This window comes from Hyperoodon ampullatus, assembly GCF_949752795.1.
Source record: "Hyperoodon ampullatus genome assembly, chromosome: 8".
NCBI classification, from domain to species: Eukaryota; Metazoa; Chordata; class Mammalia; order Artiodactyla; family Ziphiidae; genus Hyperoodon; species Hyperoodon ampullatus.
In genome coordinates, this window is record NC_136921.1 from 33,565,629 (window position 1) to 33,590,393 (window position 24,765).

At 39.8% G+C, this 24,765-nt stretch overlaps 1 protein-coding gene across 48 annotated transcripts in view; it reads right to left on the bottom strand.

The window, feature by feature from the left end:
- Positions 1–23,574, bottom strand: part of ABI2 (abl interactor 2) — a gene marked incomplete at both ends in the record, with an annotated part of 98,578 nt that extends 75,004 nt beyond the window's left edge. For all 48 annotated transcript variants that reach the window (XM_079709705.1, XM_079709698.1, XM_079709695.1 and 45 more), the window contains one exon: positions 23,458–23,574. In XM_079709705.1, coding sequence (XP_079565831.1) covers positions 23,458–23,574 — 117 coding nt within the window. The remainder of the gene's footprint in view (positions 1–23,457) is intronic.
- Between the last annotated feature and the right edge of the window lie 1,191 nt (positions 23,575–24,765).

Sequence of the window (24,765 nt, forward strand, 5' to 3'; positions counted from 1 at the left end):
GACTCTGCTGGGTGGAGAGGGTGGCCTTGTGGGTTTCAGTCTGATGCTCCCACAGGTGTCGGTGGTTGAGTAACTTCCCTCACTCTTTATCCCACGTTCTCTGGGAATGCACCCTGTGAAACTGTCCTCTCTTCACTAAACACTTGGGCGCAGCATGTCCATCCTGGGTGTTTTACGTTCCATTACCTTTTCCATGTTTGGGAGCTTTCATTCTACAGATTAAAAATATTTTTTTGAAATTAAAAAGAAAAAAAGAATTGAAGAAAGCACATATAGACAACTCTTTGTAAAATGTTTGGCCATACAGCAAATTAAAGAAATGGAACCAGCTAGAAGAGAATATAGTGTTAAAGAAAGGTTTATTTTAAGGTGGGAAATACCAGAGCAGTTTTACGTGCTGAGATAAACAATCTAATGAGACAGGAAAGGTGGAAGAGGCAAAAGGGTTTAAGGAAAGGAACAAAATATTTGAGAAGGGGAGAGCTCAAATGGAGTGACTAGTCTTTGATTGGAGGAAGACAGCTCTTCTAGAAACTGTCGTCTTTGCAAAAAAGAAAAAGGAGAAAGTTGCTGCACTTAAAAGGTTTACAGGGCTTCCCTGGTGGCACAGTGGTTGAGAGTCCACCTGCCAATGCAGGGGACACAGGTTCGTGCCCCAGTCCGGGAAGATCTCACATGCCGCGGAGCGGCAGGGCCTGTGAGCCATGGCCGCTAAGCCTGCGCGTCCGGAGCCTGTGCTCCGCAACGGGAGAGGCCACAACAGTGAGAGGCCCACATACCGCAAAAAAAAAAAAAAAAAGGTTTATAGATTTTAATCTGGGAAGATGAAGATTTAGTCTAGTAGCTTTAATCTCTGAAGTATGAAGCAGGGCAATATATAAAAATGAAGAGGGCAAAGAGATTTGTGGATATAAAAAGAGAGACAAAAAAAAAAAAAGAGAGACATGAAGATAAGACATATTTATCTCAAGGCTTCCCTGGTGGCGCAGTGGTTAAGAATCTGCCTGCCAATGCAGGGGACACGGGTTCAAGCCCTGGTCCGGGAAGATCCCACATGCCGCGGAGCAACTAAGCCCATGAGCCACAACTATAGAGCCCGTGCTCTAGAGCCCGCATGCCACAACTACTGAGCCTGTGCTCTAGATCCTGCAAGCCACAACTACTGAGCCCACATGCCACAACTACTGAAGCCCACGTGCCTAGAGTCTGTGCTCCGCAACCAGAGAAGCCACCACAATGAGAAGCCCGCGCACCGCAAAGAAGAGTAGCCCCCGCTCGCTGCAACTAGAGAAAGCCCGCACTCAGCAACGAAGACCCAATGCAGCCATAAATAAATAAACAAATTTATTTTTTTAAAAAAGAGACCATTCTCAATTCTATCTTACTTAAAAAAAAAAAAAGGGCTTCCCTGGTGGCGCAGTGGTTGAGAGTCCACCTGCCGATGCAGGGGACACGGGTTCGTGCCCCGGTCCGGGAGGATCCCACATGCCGCGGAACAGCTGGGCCCATGAGCCATGGCCACTGAGCCTGCGCGTCCGGAGCCTGTGCTCCACAACGGGAGAGTCCACACCAGTGAGAGGCCCGCGTACCGCACAAAAAAAAAAAGACATATTTATCTCAGAAAGTAAAAAACAGGGAGGATTAAACGAGATCATGTATGCCAAGAATTTAGCACAGAACTTGGCACAATAGAAGAGCTCAATAAATGATAAAGACCTTTTTATGTTATCTGATCTCCAGATGTAGAAAATCTTTTAAATATAAAGCAATGGTCAGGAAGGACAACTACGATCTCCAAAACTGCTATATTATAAAAGTTTTTTTTTTTTTTTTTTTGCGGTACGCGGGCCTCTCACTGTTGTGGCCTCTCCCGTTGCGGAGCACAGGCTCCGGACGCGCAGGCTCAGCGGCCATGGCTCACGGGCCCAGCTACTCCGCGGCGTGTGGGATCTTCCCGGACCGGGGCACGAACCCGTGTCCCCTGCATCGGCAGGCGGACTCTCAACCACTGCGCCACCAGGGAAGCCCTATAAAAGTTTTTAAATAATATAATAAAGCTTCAAAATATAAACAAGCAAATCAGAACCCTACACCCAACAGGGTAGCAAACATGTAAATTTAAATACACAAATTTAAGACAGAAAATTTAAAATCAACTCTGTAAATGACAGCTATATTGAAAAGACGAGCCACAAACTGGTTTAAAATATCTACAAAACATATTTGATAAAGAACCAGCATCCAAAATACGCACGGAACTCTTAAAACTCAACAATAAGAAAACAATCAAATTTTTTAATGGGCAAGAGATCTGAAAAGATGCCTCACCAAAGAAGATATACAGATGGCAAATAAGCATATGAAAAGATTCAACATTATATGTCATGAAGGAATTGCAAACTAAAACAACAAGATACCACTACACACCTATTAGAACAGCTAAAATCCAAAACACTGACAACACCAAATGCTGGAGAGGAAGTGGAAGGAGGGAGAACTCTCACTCATTGCTGGTGGGAATGCAGAATGGTACAGCCACTTTGGAAGACAGTGTGACAGTTTCTTACAAAACTAAATACACTCTTACCATATGATGCAGTAACCACGCTCCTCAGTATTTACTTAAATGAGCTGAAAATTTATGTTTATACAAATTTTGCACAAGGATACTCTTATCATATGATCCAGCACTTGGTATTTTCCTAAAAGAGCTGGAAACTTATGTCCACACAAAAACCTATATATAGATATTTATAGAAGCTTTATTCATAATTGCCGAAACTTAAAAGCAACCAAGATGTCCTTGAGTAGGTGAATGGAGAAATAAACTGTGGTACATCAAACAACTGAATACTATTTAGCACTAAAAAGAAATGAGCTATCAAGCCATGAAAAGACATGGAGGAATGATAAATGTGTATTACTAAGTGAAAGAAGCCAATCTGAAAAGCCTACATACTGTATGAGTTTAACTATATGACATTCTGAAAAAGGCAAAATTATGGAGACAGGAAAAAAGATCAGTGGTTGCCAGGAGTTTGTGGAAAGGGAGGGAGGGATAAATAGGTGGAACCCAGGAGATTTTTAGGGCGGTGAAACTATTCTGTATAATACTGTAATGGTGGGTACATGTCACTATACATTTGTCAAAAATCATAGAATGTGAAACACCGAAAGCAAACCCTAATGTAAACTACAGACTTTAGTTAATAATTACAATATTGGCTCAGCTTTGATAATGTACCACACTAGTGCAGGATGTTAATAAAAGGGGCAACTGGGCGTAGGGGTTTAGGGGTATATGAGAACACTCTGTATTCCATTTTTTCTCTAAAACTAAAACTGATCTAAAATAAAAACCCTACAACCAACATTCTTATAAGACAGCTCTATGCCAGCTACCTTCTGTTCTACTTATTTAGCCCACAGAGGAAAAAAAAATCAGTATTTTTGCCCCCTCAAAACTCTAGAAGTACTAGGTCCTCCCAATACAGCTTCCTCTCTTTGCTCCATTCCAGTAGGATTTAACCTTCAGAACTTTCTTAAGAAAAGTCAGGCAGGGCTTCCCTGGTGGCGCAGTGGTTAAGAATCCACCTGCCAATGCAGGGGACACGGGTTCGAGCCCTAGTCCGGGAAGATCCCACAGGCCGTGGAGCAACTAAGCCCGTGCGCCACAACTACCGAGCCTGCACTCTAGAGCCCGCATGCCACAACTACTGAAGCCCGCGCGCCTAGAGCCCGTGCTCCACAACAAGAGAAGCCACTGCAGTGAGAAGCCCGCGCACCGCAGCTAAGAGTAGCCCCTGCTCACCGCAACAAAGACCCAACGCAGCAAAAGGAAAAAAGGAAAAGTCAGGCAACAATTTTCATGCCTACTCCCATATCATGCTCAGTTCACACTAGAGTCAGGATTTACTCAGATCTCGCTCCCTGTGCACAGCTCAAGCATTTCTACAGATTAGCAAACCTCGAACTGGGGATGAAATCTCAATCCTCCTTTTTAGTAGACAACCCCAATTTCTATGACTGATTTTCATAAACCTCTCCTGATGTATGTGGATATAAGGGAGAAGCACAGCACTTCTACCACCCTCTTATAAGAAATCTTTATTCGTTTACATACACATATGTAAATGAATGGATATATATACCTATGTATATGTATATTAATGGATATACAGAGAATAAGGGGATGAAAAGTAGTCTCATCTCTCAGCAGGTCCTATACGAGTAACATAACAGCCTTTATTAAAATACAGAGGTAATTGTTAAATATTGCCCTCAACTTTGGAGCCTGAACTATAACACCAAGACAACAAAATAAAGTCTCATTTAATATCCTCTTACACAAATAATTAGAAACCATATAAATGTCCAACAACAGGGAAAGAGTTACATAAACCTGGCACAACTATATCATAAGATATTTAGTATTAAAAACTGTTTATGGGACTTCCCTGGTGGCACAGTGGTTAAGAATCCACCTGCCAATGCAGGGGACACGGGTTTGATCCCTGTTCCAGGAAGAACCCACATGCTGCGGAGCAACTAAGCCCGTGCGCCACAACTACTGAGCCTGCGTGCCACAACTACTGAAGCCCACCCGCCCGAGAGCCTGCATGCCCCAACTACCGAGCCCACGCACCTCAACTATTGAAGCCTATGCACTCCAGGGCCCGCGTGCCGCAACTTCTGAGCCCGTGTGCTGCAACTACTGAAGCCCACGTGCCTAGAGACCATGCTCCACAACAAGTCACTGCAATGAGAAGCCCGCACACTGCAACCAAGAGTAGCCCCCACTCGCCGCAACCAGAGAAAGCCTGCGTGCAGCAATAAAGACCAAATGCAGCCAAAAAACAAAAACAAAAACACAAGAGGCTCTGCCTTTCTGTTTGCTTTAGAGTTTTCATTCTGTTTTCCTTTACAGTCATCTTCTACACTGTCTCCTGGCCAAAACAAACAAACAAACAAACAAAAAATAACTCAGTGCAGGAAAGCAGTATTAAAGATAGTATTATCTCTTTCTTTTTCAGCATCTATTACTGTTTTTTCTGGTTAAAGAATTCCGCATTCACGTGGCAAATTCAGCTCGTGGCAGTTGACTCCCATTCTCCCTCCACCTTATCCATGCCACAGGTATGGACACAAGACCCAAGCTTACCTAAAGTACACCAATCCTTTGGACACTGTCTGATTTAGAGGACAATGATTCAAGTTACACCAGTAAGAGTCTTCTCTGGAACTTTACTAACAGATTGGAAAATATTAGTTAGCAAAGGTTGCTGTGGTGGCCACAGAGACACATGTTCTGACCTCCCTTTAAGAGACCATGCTTGGGCTTCCCTGGTGGCACAGTGGTTGAGAGTCCGCCTGCCGATTCAGGGGACGCGGGTTCGTGCCCCGGTCCGGGAGGATCCCACATGCCGCGGAGCGGCTGGGCCCGTGAGCCATGGCCGCTGAGCCTGCGCGTCCGGAGCCTGTGCTCCGCAACGGGAGAGGCCACAGCGGTGGGAGGCCCGCGTACCGCAAAAAAAAAAAAAAAAAAAAAAAAAGAGAGACCATGCTTTAGGGAGCCCAGGTGACTGACAGCCACCAGCTGCACCTTTAGAGATGGTGCTCATGCTGAGCCACACTTCTCCTAAGAAATGTATTATTCCTGAATAACAAAGTATAGATCATACTTGAAAGTAATTACCCTGATTTTGGTCCTTCCTGGTTTCATAAATGATATCAGCAACAAGAGGCAAAAGAGACTAACAAGGATCCTATTTAATCCCTGTGTTGGGTCAACATTTTCAACTCAGAAGTATCCTGATCTTGGAGTCATGCCCTTAAGTACTGGCCCAGCCTCTGGTTTGCCAAGCAAACTTCCTTTTCTGCATGGTGGGCTCATCATCTGTTGCTTCTTACCTAGCCCACATAATGAACCCAATTCTACTGATCCCCAGGCAACTTGTTATTCTGAATCAGCACATCCCTAGTATCTAAATTCTCCTTTATACTCCTCTGGCTGAACTGCTGCTTTGGCCTGTTCATACCTCTCTGTGCTCACCATCTCTGTCCTCCATCACCTACAGTGTTCTAATTCTTCTCCCCTCACATTTACAGCTCCTCAACTGTCCTAACCTAAAAACAACTAAATTTGTTTCCCCTCATCATATCCCACTTCCCCTTTCCAGCTTCTCAAAACTCTAAGTGAAAAAATCCTCTCCACCCAAAACTGTACCTTGTGTTTAAAGCATTCTTTATCTTCTTACAAATCAGAACCGTTGTCATTCATGACTTTACATGGCAATACAAATCATTTTTAAATCATTTTAAAGTTTTCTTAAAATCCTAACACAAGATATAGCAACTGAATAGAAAACTTACAAGTGCCTTAAGTGTAAAATCGCTTCAATTTCTAAATACCTAAATCTATATGTACCAGTACATGTACTGTATATGTATAGAGTGTCAGTATATATAAATATACTACATATTCTATATTAAGAATATAAGCTATATACTGTTCTAACTAAACAGATGAAAAAGGTTAATTCTTTCAGATCAAGCAAGGTATGAATTTGGGATCTCTGTGTAGACTCTACAAATGAGAGAAACTATAGGTGGAATTCTCTAAAATTTTTCAGTGGGTAGAGGTTTAAAAGACCCAAAGTATCAATAGGTAGATGCCTATCCATGCCCACCCTATCCCCACACACACCACTCCTCCACACAGAGCCAGAAAAAAGAACAGGCAAGAACTTAGGTCAGAAACAAAGCTCCCTATGATTTGTAAGTTATCATGTAGCAATTATAAATGATGTAAGCCTGCTATTAAGAACCTTCCCAAGAGGGTTTTCTATCTCGAAAGGTGATCTGGAGACACTTTTACTGATAAAATTAAGAAGTCATTCATAGGAAGTCAAGTGAAAATGTAATCAGTGAAAATTCATCTATCTGCTTGGGAATTAGAAGATAAGTTCATATGGGATTGAGCGAACTATAAAGACATATGTAAAAGACTGAAAAATTGTACTTAACGTGTCATAGCAGATTGCATTTTTATCTGAGGAACATTCCTTCCATCTTGATTAAAAAGAGAAAAGAAACTTCTCTCCACCTCATACCCAGGGTGTGACCTACACTAGGCCAATTCTAATACTTTTGCTCATTCTACACCACAGTGATGTTCTTCCAGAGAAATACAGATACATCTCTGGATTTTTTCCAACTGATTCTAGAAGAGAGAACTTTCCTTTCCTCTTCTCTCAGATGTATGAGGTCTGAAACATATGTAAGGCTATCTCACAGTACATGGAGTATGCCTATCTGAAAGGACAAAGCCAACATGTAGAAAGAAACAGAAATGAGAGAGTTTGAGTCCTTGATGCCAGCGATTCCTGCTTTTTCACATGGTTTAGTTAGTAACTAATACATTCACATTTTTGTTACTTGTGATTGGGCAGGAGGAGGTGCTGACTGAAGAGGAACTGACCACCACACTCAAGGTACGGTGCACGCCTGCTGAGGAGTTCAGAGAGTTTAAAGACCAGGGTGGATGGGGAGATGATAAAAGGGAAGAGGACAGCCTGACAATCACAAGTGTCATTAAACTCAAAACATCATGGAGACAGCTTCTTGGGGACAGTGTTTTGTTGACCCTGCAAACCTATGCCACAGACTTAAAAACTGAGAAAAATTTATTCAGTAATAAGGAAGTCTACGCCAAACTCAGCTGGAAGGAATAGAAGGCTTCACGGGTTTCTTATGATCAGAAGATGATCTTACACCAATTGTTGGAACTGACAAGTTAGCAAGGTTCCCTGTTGCCTGAAGGAGCATCATTATGGAAAAGAACATTATTCTAAGCTGATATTCACTGATGCTTGAAAAGGAAAATCTGGACCTTTTGCTTTGCTTTTCGTATTAAACACCAAGAGGAAAAGTTAAAAAAAAGTTTTTTCAAATTGAGTTTCTGTCACTTGAAGCCAACGAATCCTAAAACACTTTAAAGTGTTACTTTTAATAGCTTAATATATACTGGCTTCAGTTCTCAGTAACACGGCATCTTTAAAATAGTTATGTCATCTACCTAGACAACCTATGTATATGCTAATTGGAAACACCTGAGGCAGATAAACTTGATATTCACCTCCACCCCTAAAGTATCAGTGGAGAGAAAAAGAAGATTACTTTAGAAATAAGACAAAAGATCACAGACGAATCTTTTCGAGATTCAAAAAATAAAGTTATTTGCTGAGATTGTGGTTGGCTATTTCAGGAAAACCTATCACTAAAGCCAAAGTGAGTTTTCTAGAAAATGATGAGGATATTAGAAAAGACAGGGTATTTGGGTTCTTATTCTAGCTCTGCTACTATCTTACCAGGTCATAAATAACTCACTTATACTCTCAAGAAATCAGTTACTACTTGTTACATTGGAAAGTCTAGACTATTACGTCGTTTTCAGCCATAAAATACCATGATTCTTTTCTGGAATTTGGAAGTAGGTCATTTTAGATTCAACTATGCACGCTTATCTAAAAAGTGACAGATCACAAGTTTTATAATAGTATCTATTTTAGATTAGGAAAAAAATAAGTCTCGTAAATCTGACATCAAATTTGTTTTAAGGGCTTCCCTGGTGGCGCAGTGGTTGAGAGTCCGCCTGCCGATGCAGGGGTCACGGGTTCGTGCCCCGGTCTGGGAAGATCCCACATGCAGCGGAGCAGCTGGGCCCGTGAGCCATGGCCGCTGAGCCTGCGCGTCCGGAGCCTGTGCTCCGCAACGGGAGAGGCCACAACAGTGAGAGGCCCGCGTACAGCAAAAACAAACAAACAAACAAAAAAACAAATTTGTTTTAAAACAGACAAAAGTTTTAAAACACTTTCCTTATTAAAGATGCTCTCCTCTACTCAGTTGCCTTTTTAAACACAGTTTAAGTATGGGAGAAAATATTTGCAAATACATGACTGATAAGGAGTTAATATCCAAAATATATGAATAGCTCATACAACTCAGTATTGAAAAACCCAATTAAAAATGGGCGGAAGACCTAAATAAACATTTTTCCAAAGAAGATACACAAATGGTCAACAGACACATGAAAAGATGCTCAGGGCTTCCCTGGTGGCACAGTGGTTGAGAGTCCACCTGCTGATGCAGGGGACGCGGGTTCATGCCCCAGTCCAGGAAGATCCCACATGCTGCGGAGCAGCTGGGCCCGTGAGCCACGGCCGCTGGGCCTGCGCGTCCGGAGCCTGTGCTCCGCAACGGGAGAGGCCACAACGGTGAGAGGCCCCCGTACCACAAAAACAAACAAACAAAAAAACCCAAAAAACAAACAAAGATGCTCAACATCATTAATCATTCACAGAAATGCAAATCAAAACCGCAATGAGATATCACCTCACACCTGTCAGAATGGCCATCATCCAAAAAAAGAAAAAAAAAAAGACCACAAATAACAAATGTTGGCAAGGATGTGGAGAAAAGGGAATCCTTGTACACTATTAGGAGGAATGTAAATTGGTGCAGCCACTGTGAAAAACAGTAAAGAGACATTTTAAAAGAATATAAAACCACAAAAAAGGGAACACAATTTTAGAAATTCAACCCAAGAGGTCCAAATCTGACTAATAAAAACACAAAAAGAGAAAACACAGCAGAAACATCATACAATTTTTCAGAGTTAAAGAATATAAGACTCCACTAAATGTACTCATCAAACGCTTAGTACAATTGATGGAAAAAGACCAATAGTGGGGCTTCCCTGGTGGCGCAGTGGTTGAGAGTCCGCCTGCCTATGCAGGGGACACGGGTTCGTGCCCTGGTCTGGGAGGATCCCACATGCCGCGGAGCGGCTAGGGCCGTGAGCCATGGCCACTGAGCCTGCGCGTCCGGAGGCTGTGCTCCGCAACGGGAGAGGCCGCAACAGTGAGAGGCCCGCGTACCGCAAAAAAAAAAAAAAAAAGACAAATAGCAAAAAACATCATCATGAGGAATAAATGATCCTACAAGCCTCCAGACAGGGAGAGAAAAAAAAAACATATACAAAAAAAAAAAAAAATCAGGAAGCAAAATGGCACCTGACTTCTCAAAAGCAACACCAAAAGCTAATAGAAAATGTAGAAAATAGATGAATGTCTTTACAATCTGAGAGAAAATTATTTCCAACCTATAATTCTTTACCAATCAAACCATCAATCTAGTGAAAGTTGAATAAGATTTTCAGCACACTTTTTTTTTTTTAACTTTCCATGTACCCTTTCTCAGGAAGCACTGGAGGATGTACATCCTCAAAACAGAAAGGCAAGAAAGGAGGAGCATGGAATCCAGAAAACAGAATCTACATTAAAGAGACAAAGGAAAATCAAAGACCAATGGCAAAGAAAATTTCTGAGATGACAGCTGGGTTAATAATTCATATAATCCATATTGGAGAAGAACGGCCAAGGGCTCCAAGAAATATGCTTCCTGGGGGAGGAAATAAAACTGATATTCGGAGACAATTCTCCATGGTTCTTCTGCATTTTGTACACTGCGGTGAGCAGAGGCACTGATGGCCTTTGCTTGACTATCTTTTCAAGTATGTTTGTACAGAAAACAGTTTTAGAAGATAAAGAGTATCTCCCTCTGGAGCAAAGGGCAGGTATTTTTACTGACCTACTTAAAAGATTCAGGTTCCCTAAATTCAGGGTTCCTCCCAATAATGCAACCCACTGCATGTGCAGATATCACCTGGCCTTCCTCATGTCACACTGAGATCAGGGGTTTTAGGAATAAGATCAGGGATTTTAGGAATATTATTTAGGAATAATAATAAGTGAAAATAAGGATTTTCACACTGAAAATCAGGGGTTTTAGGAATAATGATACTCTGCTAATGTTATTGCTGTGAGTAATAAAGTCTTATGTCTCTGACACAGGAGTCTCATGTCTTCTGCCACAGCAACCATAAAACTGTGGCTAGCTAGCCTGTTAGATCGAAAATAGGGTTAAATTTCAGACCCTTCACAGTTTTTGACAACTGATAGATCACTAATATGCTTTAATATACTGAGATAAGATTTATACATCCAGGAGAAAGTTTAGAGATGAAACAGAGATAGATACATAAGTAATTAAGCCTTCGAAGAAGTGAGGTAATTATTAGCCCCAAGGAGAAGAAAAAATTTGCTTAGGAAAGGAAATAAAATCACCAGTCCACTGTATGATTCCGCTGTGAATATTTACATAGATATAATGGACACAATAAATCCAAACTGCTAAAAGTTATGTTGAAAAGATGGGAAAAAGTATAGGAAAGTGAAGTCACCATTTCTCATAGCAGAATTATCTAAAACTTTAAAAATAGCAACATGAACATGGACACGTGGAGGTAAAAATCAGAAGAAACATAAAAGTTGAAAGAGTCTCCAGACAGAGGGAAATCAGAAGTAAAGGGGGTACTCTTTTTTTTTGGGGGGGGGGGGTGAGGGTGTAGACATTGACTAGAATTATAATGTTGGAAATAATCAAATCTGTGTAATTCAATGTGGCAGTCACTAGGCATATGTGGCTATCGAGCACTTGAAAGGTAGGTAGTAAAATTTAAATTGAATTTCAATTAATTTAAATTTCAGTAACATATAAGGTCAATATACAAAATCAATTGTATATATAGTAATAAACAATCCAAAAATGAAATTAAGAAATCAACTCCATTTACAATAGGATCAAAAAGAATAAAATACTTAGAAATCATTTTAAAAATAGAAGTATAAGACTTAGACACTGAAAACTACAAAACATTATTAAAATAAATTAAAGAAGAACTAATTAAGTGGAAAGCCATCCCATGTTCATTGATCAGAAGACTTAATGTAATTAAGATGGCTCCCCAAGTTTATCTACAGATTCAATACAATACCAGTCAAAATCCCAGCACCCTTTTTGGCAGAAATTAACAAGGCATCCAAAAATTCATATGGAAATTCAAGGGATGCAGAGTAGCTGAAATAATCTTGAAAAAGAACAAAGTTGGGGGACTTCCCTTGTGGCCCAGTGGTTAAGAATCCGCCTTCCAATGCAAGGAACGCGGGTCCAATCCCTGGTGGAGGAACTAAGCCTGCGCGCTGCAACTACTGAACCTGCGCACCACAACTAGAGAGCCCGCGTGCCACAACTAGAAAGAAGCCCGCGTGCTGCAACAAAGAGCCTGCATGCCACAACTAAGACCCGACACAGCCAAAAAAAAAAATATATATATATATATGTTTTTTTTTTTTTTAAAAGGACAAAGTTGGAGGACACATACATCAAAATTTCAAAACTACAAAAGTACAATAATCAAGACTGTGGTACTGGGGTAAGGATATACATGGATAAATGGATTAGAATTGAGAGTCCAGAAACAAAATAATACCTTTATGGGAAATTAATTTTCAAGAAAGGTGCCAAGATAATTCAATGGGGAAAGAAAAATCTTTTCAACAATCAATGCTGAGATGAATAAATGCACATGCAAAGGAATAAATATGGACTCCCTACCTCACAACATATCAAAAATTAACTCAAAACAGATCAAAGATCTAAATGTAAGAGTTAAAACTATGACTCCTAGGAGGAAACACAGGAGTAAATCTTTGTGACCTTGGATTAGGTGATAGTTTCTTAGATATAATACCAAAAGCACAGAGAAAAAGAAAAAATATATATGTTGGACTTCATTAAAATTAAAAACTTGTGCATCAAAGAACACCAACAAGAAAATGAAAAGAAAACCCACAGATGGAAGACAATACTGTCATCCCTCAGTATCTTTGGGGGATTGGTTCCGGACTCCCTGCAGATACCAAAATCCACCATTGTTCAAGTCCCTTATATAAAATGGCATATCCATTTTATATAAGCTCAATATCCATGGGTTCTGCATCCTCGGATTCCGTATCCTCGGGTTCTACCAATTTGATCTACAGTTGGTTGAATCCACAGATGCGGGACCCGCTGATGGTGGGTGACTGTATTAGCAAATCATATATCTGATAAGGGACCTTTATCCAAAATATATGAAGAATTCTTACAATTAGAAAATGAAAAGACAAACAATCCAATTTTTAAATGTGCAAAGGATTTGAATAGACATTTCTCCAAAGAAGATATACCAATGGTCAATAAACACGTGAAAGGATACTCAGCATCATTAGTTGTTAGGAAAATGCGTATCAAAACAACAAAAAAGCCATGTCACACCCACTAAGACGGCTGTAAGCAAAAAGACAGTCAATAACAAGTATTGATGAGGATGTGGAGAAACTAGAACTCTTGTACAATGCTAGTGGGAATGTAAAATGGTATAACCAGCTTGGACAACAATCTCACAGTTCCACAAATAGTTAAATATAGTTGCCATATGACCCGACAATTCCATTCTTAGGTATATACCCAAGAGAAAGAAAAAATATATGCCTACATAAAAACATATACATGAATGTTTATAACGTTACATGTTAATATATGTTCTGGTAGCATTATTCATAATAGCCAAAATGTGGAAACAACTCAAAAATCCATCAACTGATGAATGGATAAAAAAAATGTAGTATAGCCATTCAGCTATAAAAAGGAATGAAGCACTGATGCATAATACAACGTGGATGAACCTTGAAAACATGCTAAGTAAAAAAAAAATCTAGATATAAAAGGCCACATAGCATATGATTCCATTTCTATGAAATGTCCAGAACAGACAAAAAAACCCAAAAAGTATATTAGTAGTTGCCTAGATATAGGTAGCTGGGAGGATAAGAGGTGGTAACTCAGTGGTATGGGGTTTCTTTTTGAGGTAATGAAAATGTTCTAAAAATTAACTGTACTTATGATTGCATATATCTGTGAAGATACGAAAAACTCCTGAATTGTACACTTTAAATGGGTAATTAAATGGTATGTGAATTATATCTCTATAAAACTGTTATTTTAAAAAAAGACAAAATGATACACTGACATATTACAATATAGTGAACCTTGAAAACATTAAAGAACGCAGACGCAAAAAATCATATATTGTATGATTCCATTTATATGAAGTGTCCAGAATAGGCAAATTCATAAAGACAAAAAGATTAATGGCTTCCAGGAGGCACAGGGAGAGGGGGATGGGGAAATAACTGATAAAGGGTACAGGCTTCTTTCTGGAGTGATGAATATGTTCTGGAATCAGATAGTGGTGACGGTTGCACAGTCTTGTGAAAGCACTAAAAACCCACTAAACTGTACACTTTAAATAGGTGAATAAAGTATGTGAAATATATCTCAATTCAAAAAATTTAAATGGCCACAAATGGCTACTGTACTAGACAGCACAGACATAGAGGGTGCCTAAATTCAAAGCAGCCTTCCATTAGCGAGAAACAGACTTTTGTTTTCAGCCATTTGGGAAGTAGGGGCTGGGAAGAGAGCAGGAACAGACAAATTTAAGACTAGCAAAGAAGTGCTAAACATTTGGACTGTAACTGCTTAAAACTTCTGAATATGAATTCAGATTAAAGTCCAAAAGCTATAGCCCAGGGATGGATGACTTCAAAACAGTGTTTAACCTCTATGGGCATAAGCTTCTGAGTTTATAAAAAGAAAATTAACTACAACAGCATTTCCCAGACTGTGCTGTAGTTCTTATTAATAGCTACTGGGCATCCAAAAAACAGTTTTGAGGACTAATAACATTTTGTGAAATACTACATGTAGGTAAGTTAAACAGATTTCTTTACTGCAAGACTTCCCAGAACACTTGAAATGATATTGTGCTTTGTAGGTTCAAAAGGGGCACATTATGCAGTAACTACTTTACAACAAATATTTTTACATATTACACAATGCTGGTTTGGGAAATACTGAACTATATGAGTTATAATGGTTCCACCAGCTTCAGAGCTATATGAGTTCGATCCCTGGCCCGGGAATATCCCACACACCGCAGAGCAGCTAAGCCCACGTGCCACAACTACTGAGCATGTGCTCTAGAGCCCGCGTGCCACAACTACTGAAGCCTGCATGCCTAGAGCCCATGCTCTGCAACGAGAAGCCTCGACAATGAAAAGCCCGCGCACCACAACGAAGAGTAGACCCCCGCTTGCTGCAACTAGAGAAAGCCTGCACACAGCAACAAAGACCCAACACAGCCAAAAATAAAAACAAATGAATAAATTTATAAAAACAAAAACAAACAAACAAAAAAACCTATGGGATGCAGCAAAAGCAGTTCTAAGAGGGAAGTTTCTAGCAATACAATCCTACCTTAAGAAACAAGAAAAATCTCATATAAACAATCTAACCTTACACCTAAAGTAACTAGAGAAAGAAGAACAAACAAAAACCAAAGTTAGTAGAAGGAAAGAAATCATAAAGATCAGAGCAGACATAAATGAAATAAACAAAGAAAACAATAGCAAAGATCAATAAAACTAAAAGCTGGTTCTTTGAGAAGATAAACAAAACCGACAACCCTTTAGCCAGACTCATCAAAAAAAAGAGGGAGAGGTCTCAAATCAATAAAATTAGAAATGAAAAAGGAGAAGTTACCACAGACACCGCAATAATACAAAGCATCCTAACAGACTACTACAAGCAACTCTATGCCAATAAAATGGACAACCTGGAAAAAAAGGAATAATTCTTAGAAAGGTATAACCTTCCAAGACTGAACCAGGAAGAAACAGAAAATATGAACAGACCAATCACAAGTAATGAAATTGAAACTGTGATTAAAAATCTCCCAACAAACAAAAGTCCAGGACCAGATGGCTTCACAGGTGAATTCAAACAAACATTTAGAGAAGAGCTAACACCCATCCTTCTCAAACTCTTCCAAGAAACTGCAGAGGAAGGAACACTCCCAAACTCATTGTAGGAGGCCACCATCACCTTGATACCAAAACTGGACAAAGATACTACAAAAAAACAAAATTACATACCAATATCACTGATGAATATAGATACAAAAATCCTCAAGAAAATACTAGCAAACAGAATCCAACAACATATTAAAAGGATCATACACCATGATCAAGTGGGATTTATCCCAGAGATGCAAGGATTCTTCAATATACGCAAATCAATCAATGTGATACACCATATTAACAAACTGAAGAAGAAAAACCATATGATCATCTCAATAGATGCAGAAAAGGCTTTTGACAAAATTCAACAGCCATTTATGATTAAAACTCTCCAGAAAGTGGGCATAGAGGGAAACTACCTCAACAGAATAAAGGCCATATACAACAAACCCACAGCAAACATCATTCTCAATGGTGAAAAACTGAAAGCATTTCCTCTAAGATCAGGAACAAGACAAGGTTGTCCACTCTCACCACTATTATTAAACATACTTTTGGGAGTCCTAGCCACAGCAATCAGAGAAGAAAAAGAAATAAAAGGAATACAAATTGGAAAAGAAGAAGTAAAACTGTCACTGTTTGCAGATGACATGATACTATACATAGAGAATCCTAAAGATGCCACCAGAAAACTACTAGAGCTAAGAAATGAATCTGGTAAAGTTGCAGGATACAAAATTAATGCACAGAAAGCTCTTGCATTCCTATACACTAACAACGAAAGATCAGAAGAGAAATTAAGGAAACAATCCCATTCACCATTGCAACAAAAAGAATAAAATACCTAGGAACAAACCTACTTAAGGAGACAAAGGACCTGTATGCAGAAAACTATAAGACACTGATAAAAGAGATCAAAGATGACACAAACAGATGGAAAGATATACCATATTCTTGGACTGGAAGAATCAACACTGTGAAAATGACTATACTACCCAAAGCAATCTACAGATTCAGTGCAATCCCTATCAAATTACCAGTGACATTTTTTACAGAACTAAGACAAAAAATCTTAAAATATGTATGGAGACACAAAAGGCCCTGAATAGCCAAAGCAATCTTGAGGGAAAAAAACAGAGCTGGAGGAATCAGACTCCCTGACTTCAGACTATGCTACAAAGCTACAGTAATCAAGACAATATGGTACTGGCACAAAAACAGAAATATAGATCAATGGAACAGGAGAGAAAGCCCAGAGATAAACCCAGGCACCTATGGTCAACTAATCTATGACAAAGGAGGCAAAGATATACAATGGAGAAAAGACAGTCTCTTCAATAAGTGGTGCTCGGAAAACTGGACAGCAATGCGTAAAAGAATGAAATTACAATACTCCCTAACACCATAAACAAAAATAAACTCAAAATTGATTAAAGATCTAAATGTAAGACTGGACACTATAAAACTCTTAGAGGAAAATATAGGAAGAAGACTCTTTGACATAAATCACAGCAAGATCTTTTTTGATCCACCTCCTAGAGTAATGGAAATAAAAACAAAAATTAACAAATGGGACCTAATGAAACTTAAAAGCTTTTGCACAGCAAAAGAAACCATAAACAAGATGAAAAGACAACCCTCAGAATGGGAGAAAATATTTGCCAACAAATCAATGGACAAAGGATTAATCTCCAAAAAATATAAACAGCTCATGCAGCTCAATATTAAAAAAAAAAAAAACCCAACCAAAATATGGGCAGAAGACCTAAATAGACAATTCTCCAAAGAAGACATACAGATGGGCAAGAGGCACATGAAAAGATGCTCAACATCACTAATTATTAGAGAAATGTAAATCAAAACTACAAAGAGGTATCACCTCACACCAGTCAGAATGGGCATCATCAGAAAATCTACTAACAACAAATGCTGGAGAGGGTGTGGAGAAAAGGGAACCCTCTTGCACTGTTGGTGGGAATGTAAATTGATACAGCCACTATGGAGAACAGTATGGAGGGTCCTTAAAAAACTGAAAATGGAACTACCATACGACCCAGCAATCCCACTACTGGGCATATACCCCGAGAAAACCATAATTCAAAAAGACACATGCACCCCAATGTTCACTGCAGCACTATTTACAATAGCCAGGTCATGGAAGCAACCTAAATGCCCATTAACAGACGAATGGATAAAGAAGATGTGGTACATATATACAATGGAATATTACTCAGCCATAAAAAGGAACGAAATTGGGTCATTTGTAGAGATGTGCATGGACCTAGAGACTGTCGTACAAAGTGAAGTTAAGTCAGAAAGAGAAAAACAAATATCGTATATTAATGCATATTTGTGGAATCTAGAAAAATGGTACAGATGAACCAGTTTGCAAGGCAAAAATGGAGACACAGATGTAGAGAACAAACATATGGACCCCAGGGGGGAAAGTGGGGGGGTGGGGGTGGCATGAACTGGGAGATTGGGATTGACATTTATACACTAATATGTATAAAACAGATAACTAATAAGAACCTGCTGCATTAAAAAAATAAAATTAAAAAAAAATTCTGATGTGTTAAATCACCTCCATCTATGGAAATTCAACCTCCCTAATTCAGCCTGATGTTCACTTGCATGGTTCACTCCTCTCTGTGGAGGTAAAAGACAAAAGTTACAGGGAAGGATGCAAACATCAGTCCTCAAATTTCTACTTTCTCCTTCTTCATTCTAGGTACTTTTAACATTATTCTATTTGTGAAAAGAAACAGAAGTTAAACACATAAATACAAACCTCCTTTCTGTATACTCTATGACCATTCATAAAAAGCAAAGACTACCACCATTAAAAGTCTCTTTTTAAAGCAAGGTATAAAGGTAATATAGAACATGAACATAATATTTTTAAAATATATGATACATAGATGTACATGTCAAAAAGATTTAAAAGTGTAAATACGAGATGTATATTCAAAATGATTAGGCAATTTTAAGTTTCTTCCTTAATATTTATATATTTAAATATAAATATTTTAAAATTTATAATTTTTCAACAATGAGCATGCATTTTAATGGTTTTTATTAAGAATTTGCAATCTTTATATCATTTTAGTAACTACTTTTTAATGAAACTGACTAGTAAGCCATGATTCTGTTATGCCCTTATAAACCCTTCCTGCAATTTTTAATGAATTCTGAGAGTATCCTTGCTGATAATGAGAAAAAAGGAAAGCTATTAATGACATCTTTCCCATTATTCAAAAGAAAGATTTCAGATAAAACATTAAGGTAAATTCTTTTTTTTTTAACATCTTTATTGGAGTATTATTTCTTTACAATGTTGTGTTAGTTCCTGCTATATAACAAAGTGAATCAGCTATACGTATACATATACCCCCATATCCCCTCCCTCTTGCATGGCCCTCCTACCATCCCTATCCCACCCCTCTAGACCACCCCTCTAGATGGTCAAAGAACCGAGGTGATCTCCCTGTGCTATGCGGCTGCTTCCCACTAGCTAGCTATTTTACATTTGTTAGTGTATATATGTCAGTGCCACTCTCTCACTTCATGCCAGCTTACCCTTCCCCCTCCCCATGTCCTCAAGTCCATTCTCTACGTCTGTGTCTTTATTCCTGTCCTGCCCCTAGGTTCTTCAGAACCTTTTTTTTTTTTTTTTTTTAGATTCCATATATTATGTGCTAGCATTCAGTATTTGTTTTTCTCTTTCTGACTTACTTCACTCTGTATGACAGACTCTAGGTCCACCCACCTCACTAAAATAACTCAATTTCGTTTTTTTATGGCTGAGTAATATTCCATTGTATATATGTGCCACATCTTCTTTATCCATTCATCTGTCGATGGACACTTAGGTTGCTTCCATGGCCTGGCTATTGTAAATAGAGCTGCAATAAGCATTGTGGTACATGACTCTTTTTGAATTATGGTTTTCTCAGGGTATATGCCCAGTAGTGGGACTGCTGGGTCATATGGTAGTTCTATTTTTAGTTTTTTAAGGACCCTCCATACTGTTCTCCATAGTGGCTGTATCGATTTACATTCCCACCAGCAGTGCAAGAGGGTTCCCTCTTCTCTACACCCTCTCCAGCATTTATCAAAACATTAAGGTAAATTCTTAATTTCTGTTCTTCTGAGCAAAGCCATTTTACTGGATGACTTTGTTCTTAATCCAAACAGTGGACAATGGGATTTTACTATGTATTTATGTGAATTAACACTCACAAAAAGGAATAACTTTCTTTTATCTAAGAAAAGGAAAAATATAAATATGAACAAGTTGGTTTTTCAGACTTACTTTAGGAAAAGTAACAAATATAATCTTATTTCATCCACCAAAGCATTAAAGCAACCCATGTTATTATAAAATTCTCCATTTGTAAATATGTAGATTCCAAGTTAATCAAAAATGTTTTAAAGTTTCTAGACAATTCCTAGATTAGGAATCAATGTTTATATTTATAAATGAAGAAGAAGAAGAAAAAAAAAAACAGGTCTTACATTTATCTCCAAAAAGTCCTTAACAATAACTTTAATCTTCTTTACAGGAAAGAAAATCGGGGAAACAGGAAACTGTAGTTATAACTTTTTATCATCACATTTTAGAAAAAATATTTTGACTATCACTTTTTCTAGAGGTTGAAATAAAACAGAATTATCTAACTTTTTACTAAAGATGATTTTTAAATTTCTAATGTTAACTGCATTATTAACCTGGAAAACTACTACTTACAACTCTGCTGTACCTGTAGATTGTGTGTGTGTGTGTGTTAATACAGGTAATATCTGATCACTCCTAATGCCAATAGATAACATTTCTGAAGGACATTTTCATGATAGAAATAATTTAAACACAGTATGTTTGTTTTTGGAAGGACAGCACACCATTTTCCTTCCTTTGTTCAATCTTCACACTAAATATAATCCACATTTAGAATATTCTTATTTACCTTATTTTTTTATATTCCCATGCATAAAACCAGCTATTTAAGGACACTGAGCAAAGAACCTTATCATTTGTTACTTATGATCAGTAGATTTGCCTTTTTTCTGCTTTACAAGCAAAAATTATATTTCCACAAAATAAAATGAGTGTTGGGTGAGTTAACTTGAGCTAATGGTTAAGTCATGATGCTATAATAAGACTAAATTGACCATTTGATCACCGATCCCACCAAATGACTTTCATCTATTGCAGGGTTACAGGCAGCATCGAAACTCCTGCTGGTCAGTTTGCTGGTCACCAAGAAGAGCCAGGCAAATGAGCAGCTGGGTCAGCAGAAATCCACTATCACCATCTTCTATTTATCAACTTTACCACAAACAAATCATGTAAGAGTTGTCACCTGGGGAGAGATCCCCAACAATATACCCACTGGATCTTAACACAGATGATAATCTAAGAGGTAAAAGTGTAAAGTTTATTTTAGATGCTAAGTTGAAGAAATAAGATATTTTAAAACCCAAGTCCATTTCTATTAACCAGTATTTATACTTTGAATTTTAAAATACCATCCCATTAAACTCTGAGTCCCATTGCTAAGGCAAATGATGGCAGTAACATTCTCCTCTCTTGAACTGGAATAAATGTATAAAATATATAAAAAGATGACAGTTGTTGATCCCTTTACTCTCTCAGCTTTATTAATTCAGGTACTTTTACCTTTATGTAACAACTGTAATATAAGAGGAACTATACCTTCAAATTACAATAAAAATTATCTTCCAAAGAGAGAGAGATCTGTTTTTCTTTTTTTTTTTTTTTTAATTTAGTGGTGATAACCGCAACCCAATCAGTTTTCCACCCTCAATTTCTCTTCTGACCTGTAACTCTTTCTCATAATATGTTGCACAACGGATTGTAATTACAACTTCAGTCCTTTTAATTTGCCTCTCCTGGAGACTGTGAATTCCCAGAGTGAGGACAGCATAGCTTCTTCCTTCTTCCCACCTGCAGCCCATTAAGAGTATAAACTGACACACTACATGGTATTCATTTGCTCACAGATCAGCCTCTCCTACTAACTACACTATGAGATTCTGTGGACACTAGGTATGAATCATCAACACTTGACACAGTGCCAGGCTACAGAAGACTTTCAAATGTATTTAGTGAAAAATTGAGCATCTTAACCTTTGAATCTCTCCTACCACACTCAGTATCAGCAAAGCACCCTATGAATATGGACAATTGTACTTTTTGTATGAATCTTTGACCCAAGTCACATTCTTTCTTTGCCTACTAGCCATACTTTCAACTGCCTCTTTGGAGGGAAAAGCCTTGGGTTATGTCTGATTTATTCTCCAATCAAACATTCCCTACAAGAAAATACAGAGTTCAGGATATGTCTAATCAAGCAAAATCTCACAATACTATCCTTGATCAACCATGTGGTCCTTACAAAATTTATGAACCTGTAAATTTTAACACCTATTTTTTTTGGTTTAAACCAAGACTTGAGAATGCTTCCCAACACAGCTGATGTTAAGAAGGATGCCTGGAGAGATGGAGGTGGGAACAGGAAAAAAAGACCATAGTGAAGGAACAATTTAACGTATTTCTTCCATTTCCACCTTCATCCCAAGAGAATTTAAATGGGAAGGGAAAAAATGGAGGTAGAACCTGTGATTCAGAATAAGCTATAAAGAAAACAAAAGATACTGACTTTGCAAACTGTGCGTTTTAAACTATCCTTTCAAATAATTTTTACAGAGAAATTTTTTTTAATCCACAGAATCTTTTGCTTCTTCCAGGAGCAGCTGGATTTCATCTCACCCAATATCCCCCGCCTCCATACACATACATATAGCGCTACCACTGAGTCCCTGTGCCAAACCAATCATCACAGGAGAAACTAAACCATGAGGATCATTTCCTAATTCTCTATGAAAAATAATCCCCAAATTTTTCCCCAAAGGCAAATTACCTATTCTAATGGGATTGAAGGGAGGTGGCGGGACGGAAGAGTTCATTATCATGCAGCTTCTCATTCTCTATAGGGAGAAAAATGGCATTAACTTCCAACAAGGGACAGCTACTCTTATACTGTATCCCCAGTTAGAACCTAAAAACAAGCAAAAAAACAAAAACCGATCCTTTGATGCATTCAAATGAATAGAAAGCTGAGACAGTTTACTTTGCAGCAATATAACCCCTTAAAAATCCTCCAGAGCTTGGGGGACGGGGGTGACCCATCAATCCCCCCACACCCTTGCCATATGGGGGAGCAAGATTCTGTCAAATAGAAAATGTCACTCTCCGCCTCCTCCGCCATCCCGAAAATTGACTAGCACCGAGTGCGGAGGCGGCCGAGGGAAGAAGCGAGGAGGCGGGGGTGACCACACACACACACACACACACACACACACACACACCCGCACCGAGGGCTGATTCATGGCTTTTTTAAATGTTTTAAAGCTACAATTTCCTCCAATCGGAGAATTCTCACCCATTCCCCAACCCCAGCTCCCACCATGCTCCTCCCCCACTACATGGGGGTCAGCTGGACTGTACCCCCGCCGCGGCCTCGACCCCGCGCGCCCTACGCCCCCAGGCGCGCGGCCCCCTGCCGGGGGTCCCCCACGCGCCCTCACCACCCCGAGGCCCGACGCGCCCAGGCCGGGAGATGCGTCGCACCTGGATGTAGTTGTTCTCGCAGTAATCGGCCACCCGTTCCAGATTCGTGTAACTGTCGAAGAGGGCCCGGCGGCCCCCCGGGATTTCCTCCTCCAGCAGCATCTGCAGCTCCGCCATCTTCACATCCTCCTCCTCCTCATACAGACCGCAGAGGCAGTGGCGGCAGCAGCGCCAGGGAAACCCAAGACCGGGAGAGGAGGAGCGGCGGCGACGGCGGCAGCAACCGGGAGGAGCGAGAAACACTCCCCGCCAGCGACAGGGGAGGGGGCAGCAGGAACGGGGGCGGGGCGCGAGCCGACGGACTCTGAGGACAGTCACCGCGGCGACGGCCGGCACGGCGCGCGCACGCGCGTTCGCCTCCCTCCGCCTCCGGGAGCCCGAAAAAGATTCCCACCCTTGGTCGCGCCGCCCGCCCCTCCCCCACTTCCGGCGTCTCCTAGCGACCGCGGGAGTGGGGGCCGGGATGCGCGCGGGAGTAGCGCGCGCGGTTAACCCTTCGGCCCCCGCAGGTTGCGTGGCTGGAGAAGCGCCCCCGGCTGTCTTTGTTAGTCCGGCGTGAACGCCCACCAGGCTCCGCCGTCTTTTGGCCCGCGTCTTCAGCGACTCCCCTCGGCGTTATCCTCAACCTGGGGCCCAACCCCATGGTCATGGGCCTGAGGGATAACATCAGCCCACTAAACTTTCATGCAGCTTTAAGTGCCGCCCCAGTTTTCATTTTTCTCTTCATCTTCGACCTCATCCATCCTCTCTGGTACAGATAAGTAAATTTCAATTTCCTAATCCCAAATTTCCTGTCCTTCGCCTTTTTTTGCACCTGTTTGTCCATTGACACCGTTTCCCCCTGCCAGGTTAGCCTCTGTTCTGTTCTCCTTTGACCGTCCTCCGGACTTCAGCTTTTTGCGCTTGCCCCTCTCTTTGCTACGCTTCCTCAGTGACAACCTTTTCTGTCATTTCTCTGAGTCTGTCAACTTCACTTTTTTCTTCGTCTGTTCCGTGTTTAAAGTTTCGAAAACGGTTTTGCTGGTACTTTCATTCCTCACAGGGCTGTTACATGGATAAAATAAAAGTTTAAAGCACCTCGGGAAACAATAAATGACACAAAAATTCAAGGTAGATCATTTTGATCTTGCAGTTATTATTCTGTTATTCCTGAGAGACTATATTTTTCCTAAATCTGACTACTCCACACAATGTAATCTTAAAAAACTAAAATTCCTGACAACTGCTGAGATATTATGAAGTCCATGACCTGTATTTGTACTGTGGAAAGTCAAGGTTGACTACATTTGCAGTTTGGAGCAAGATTCA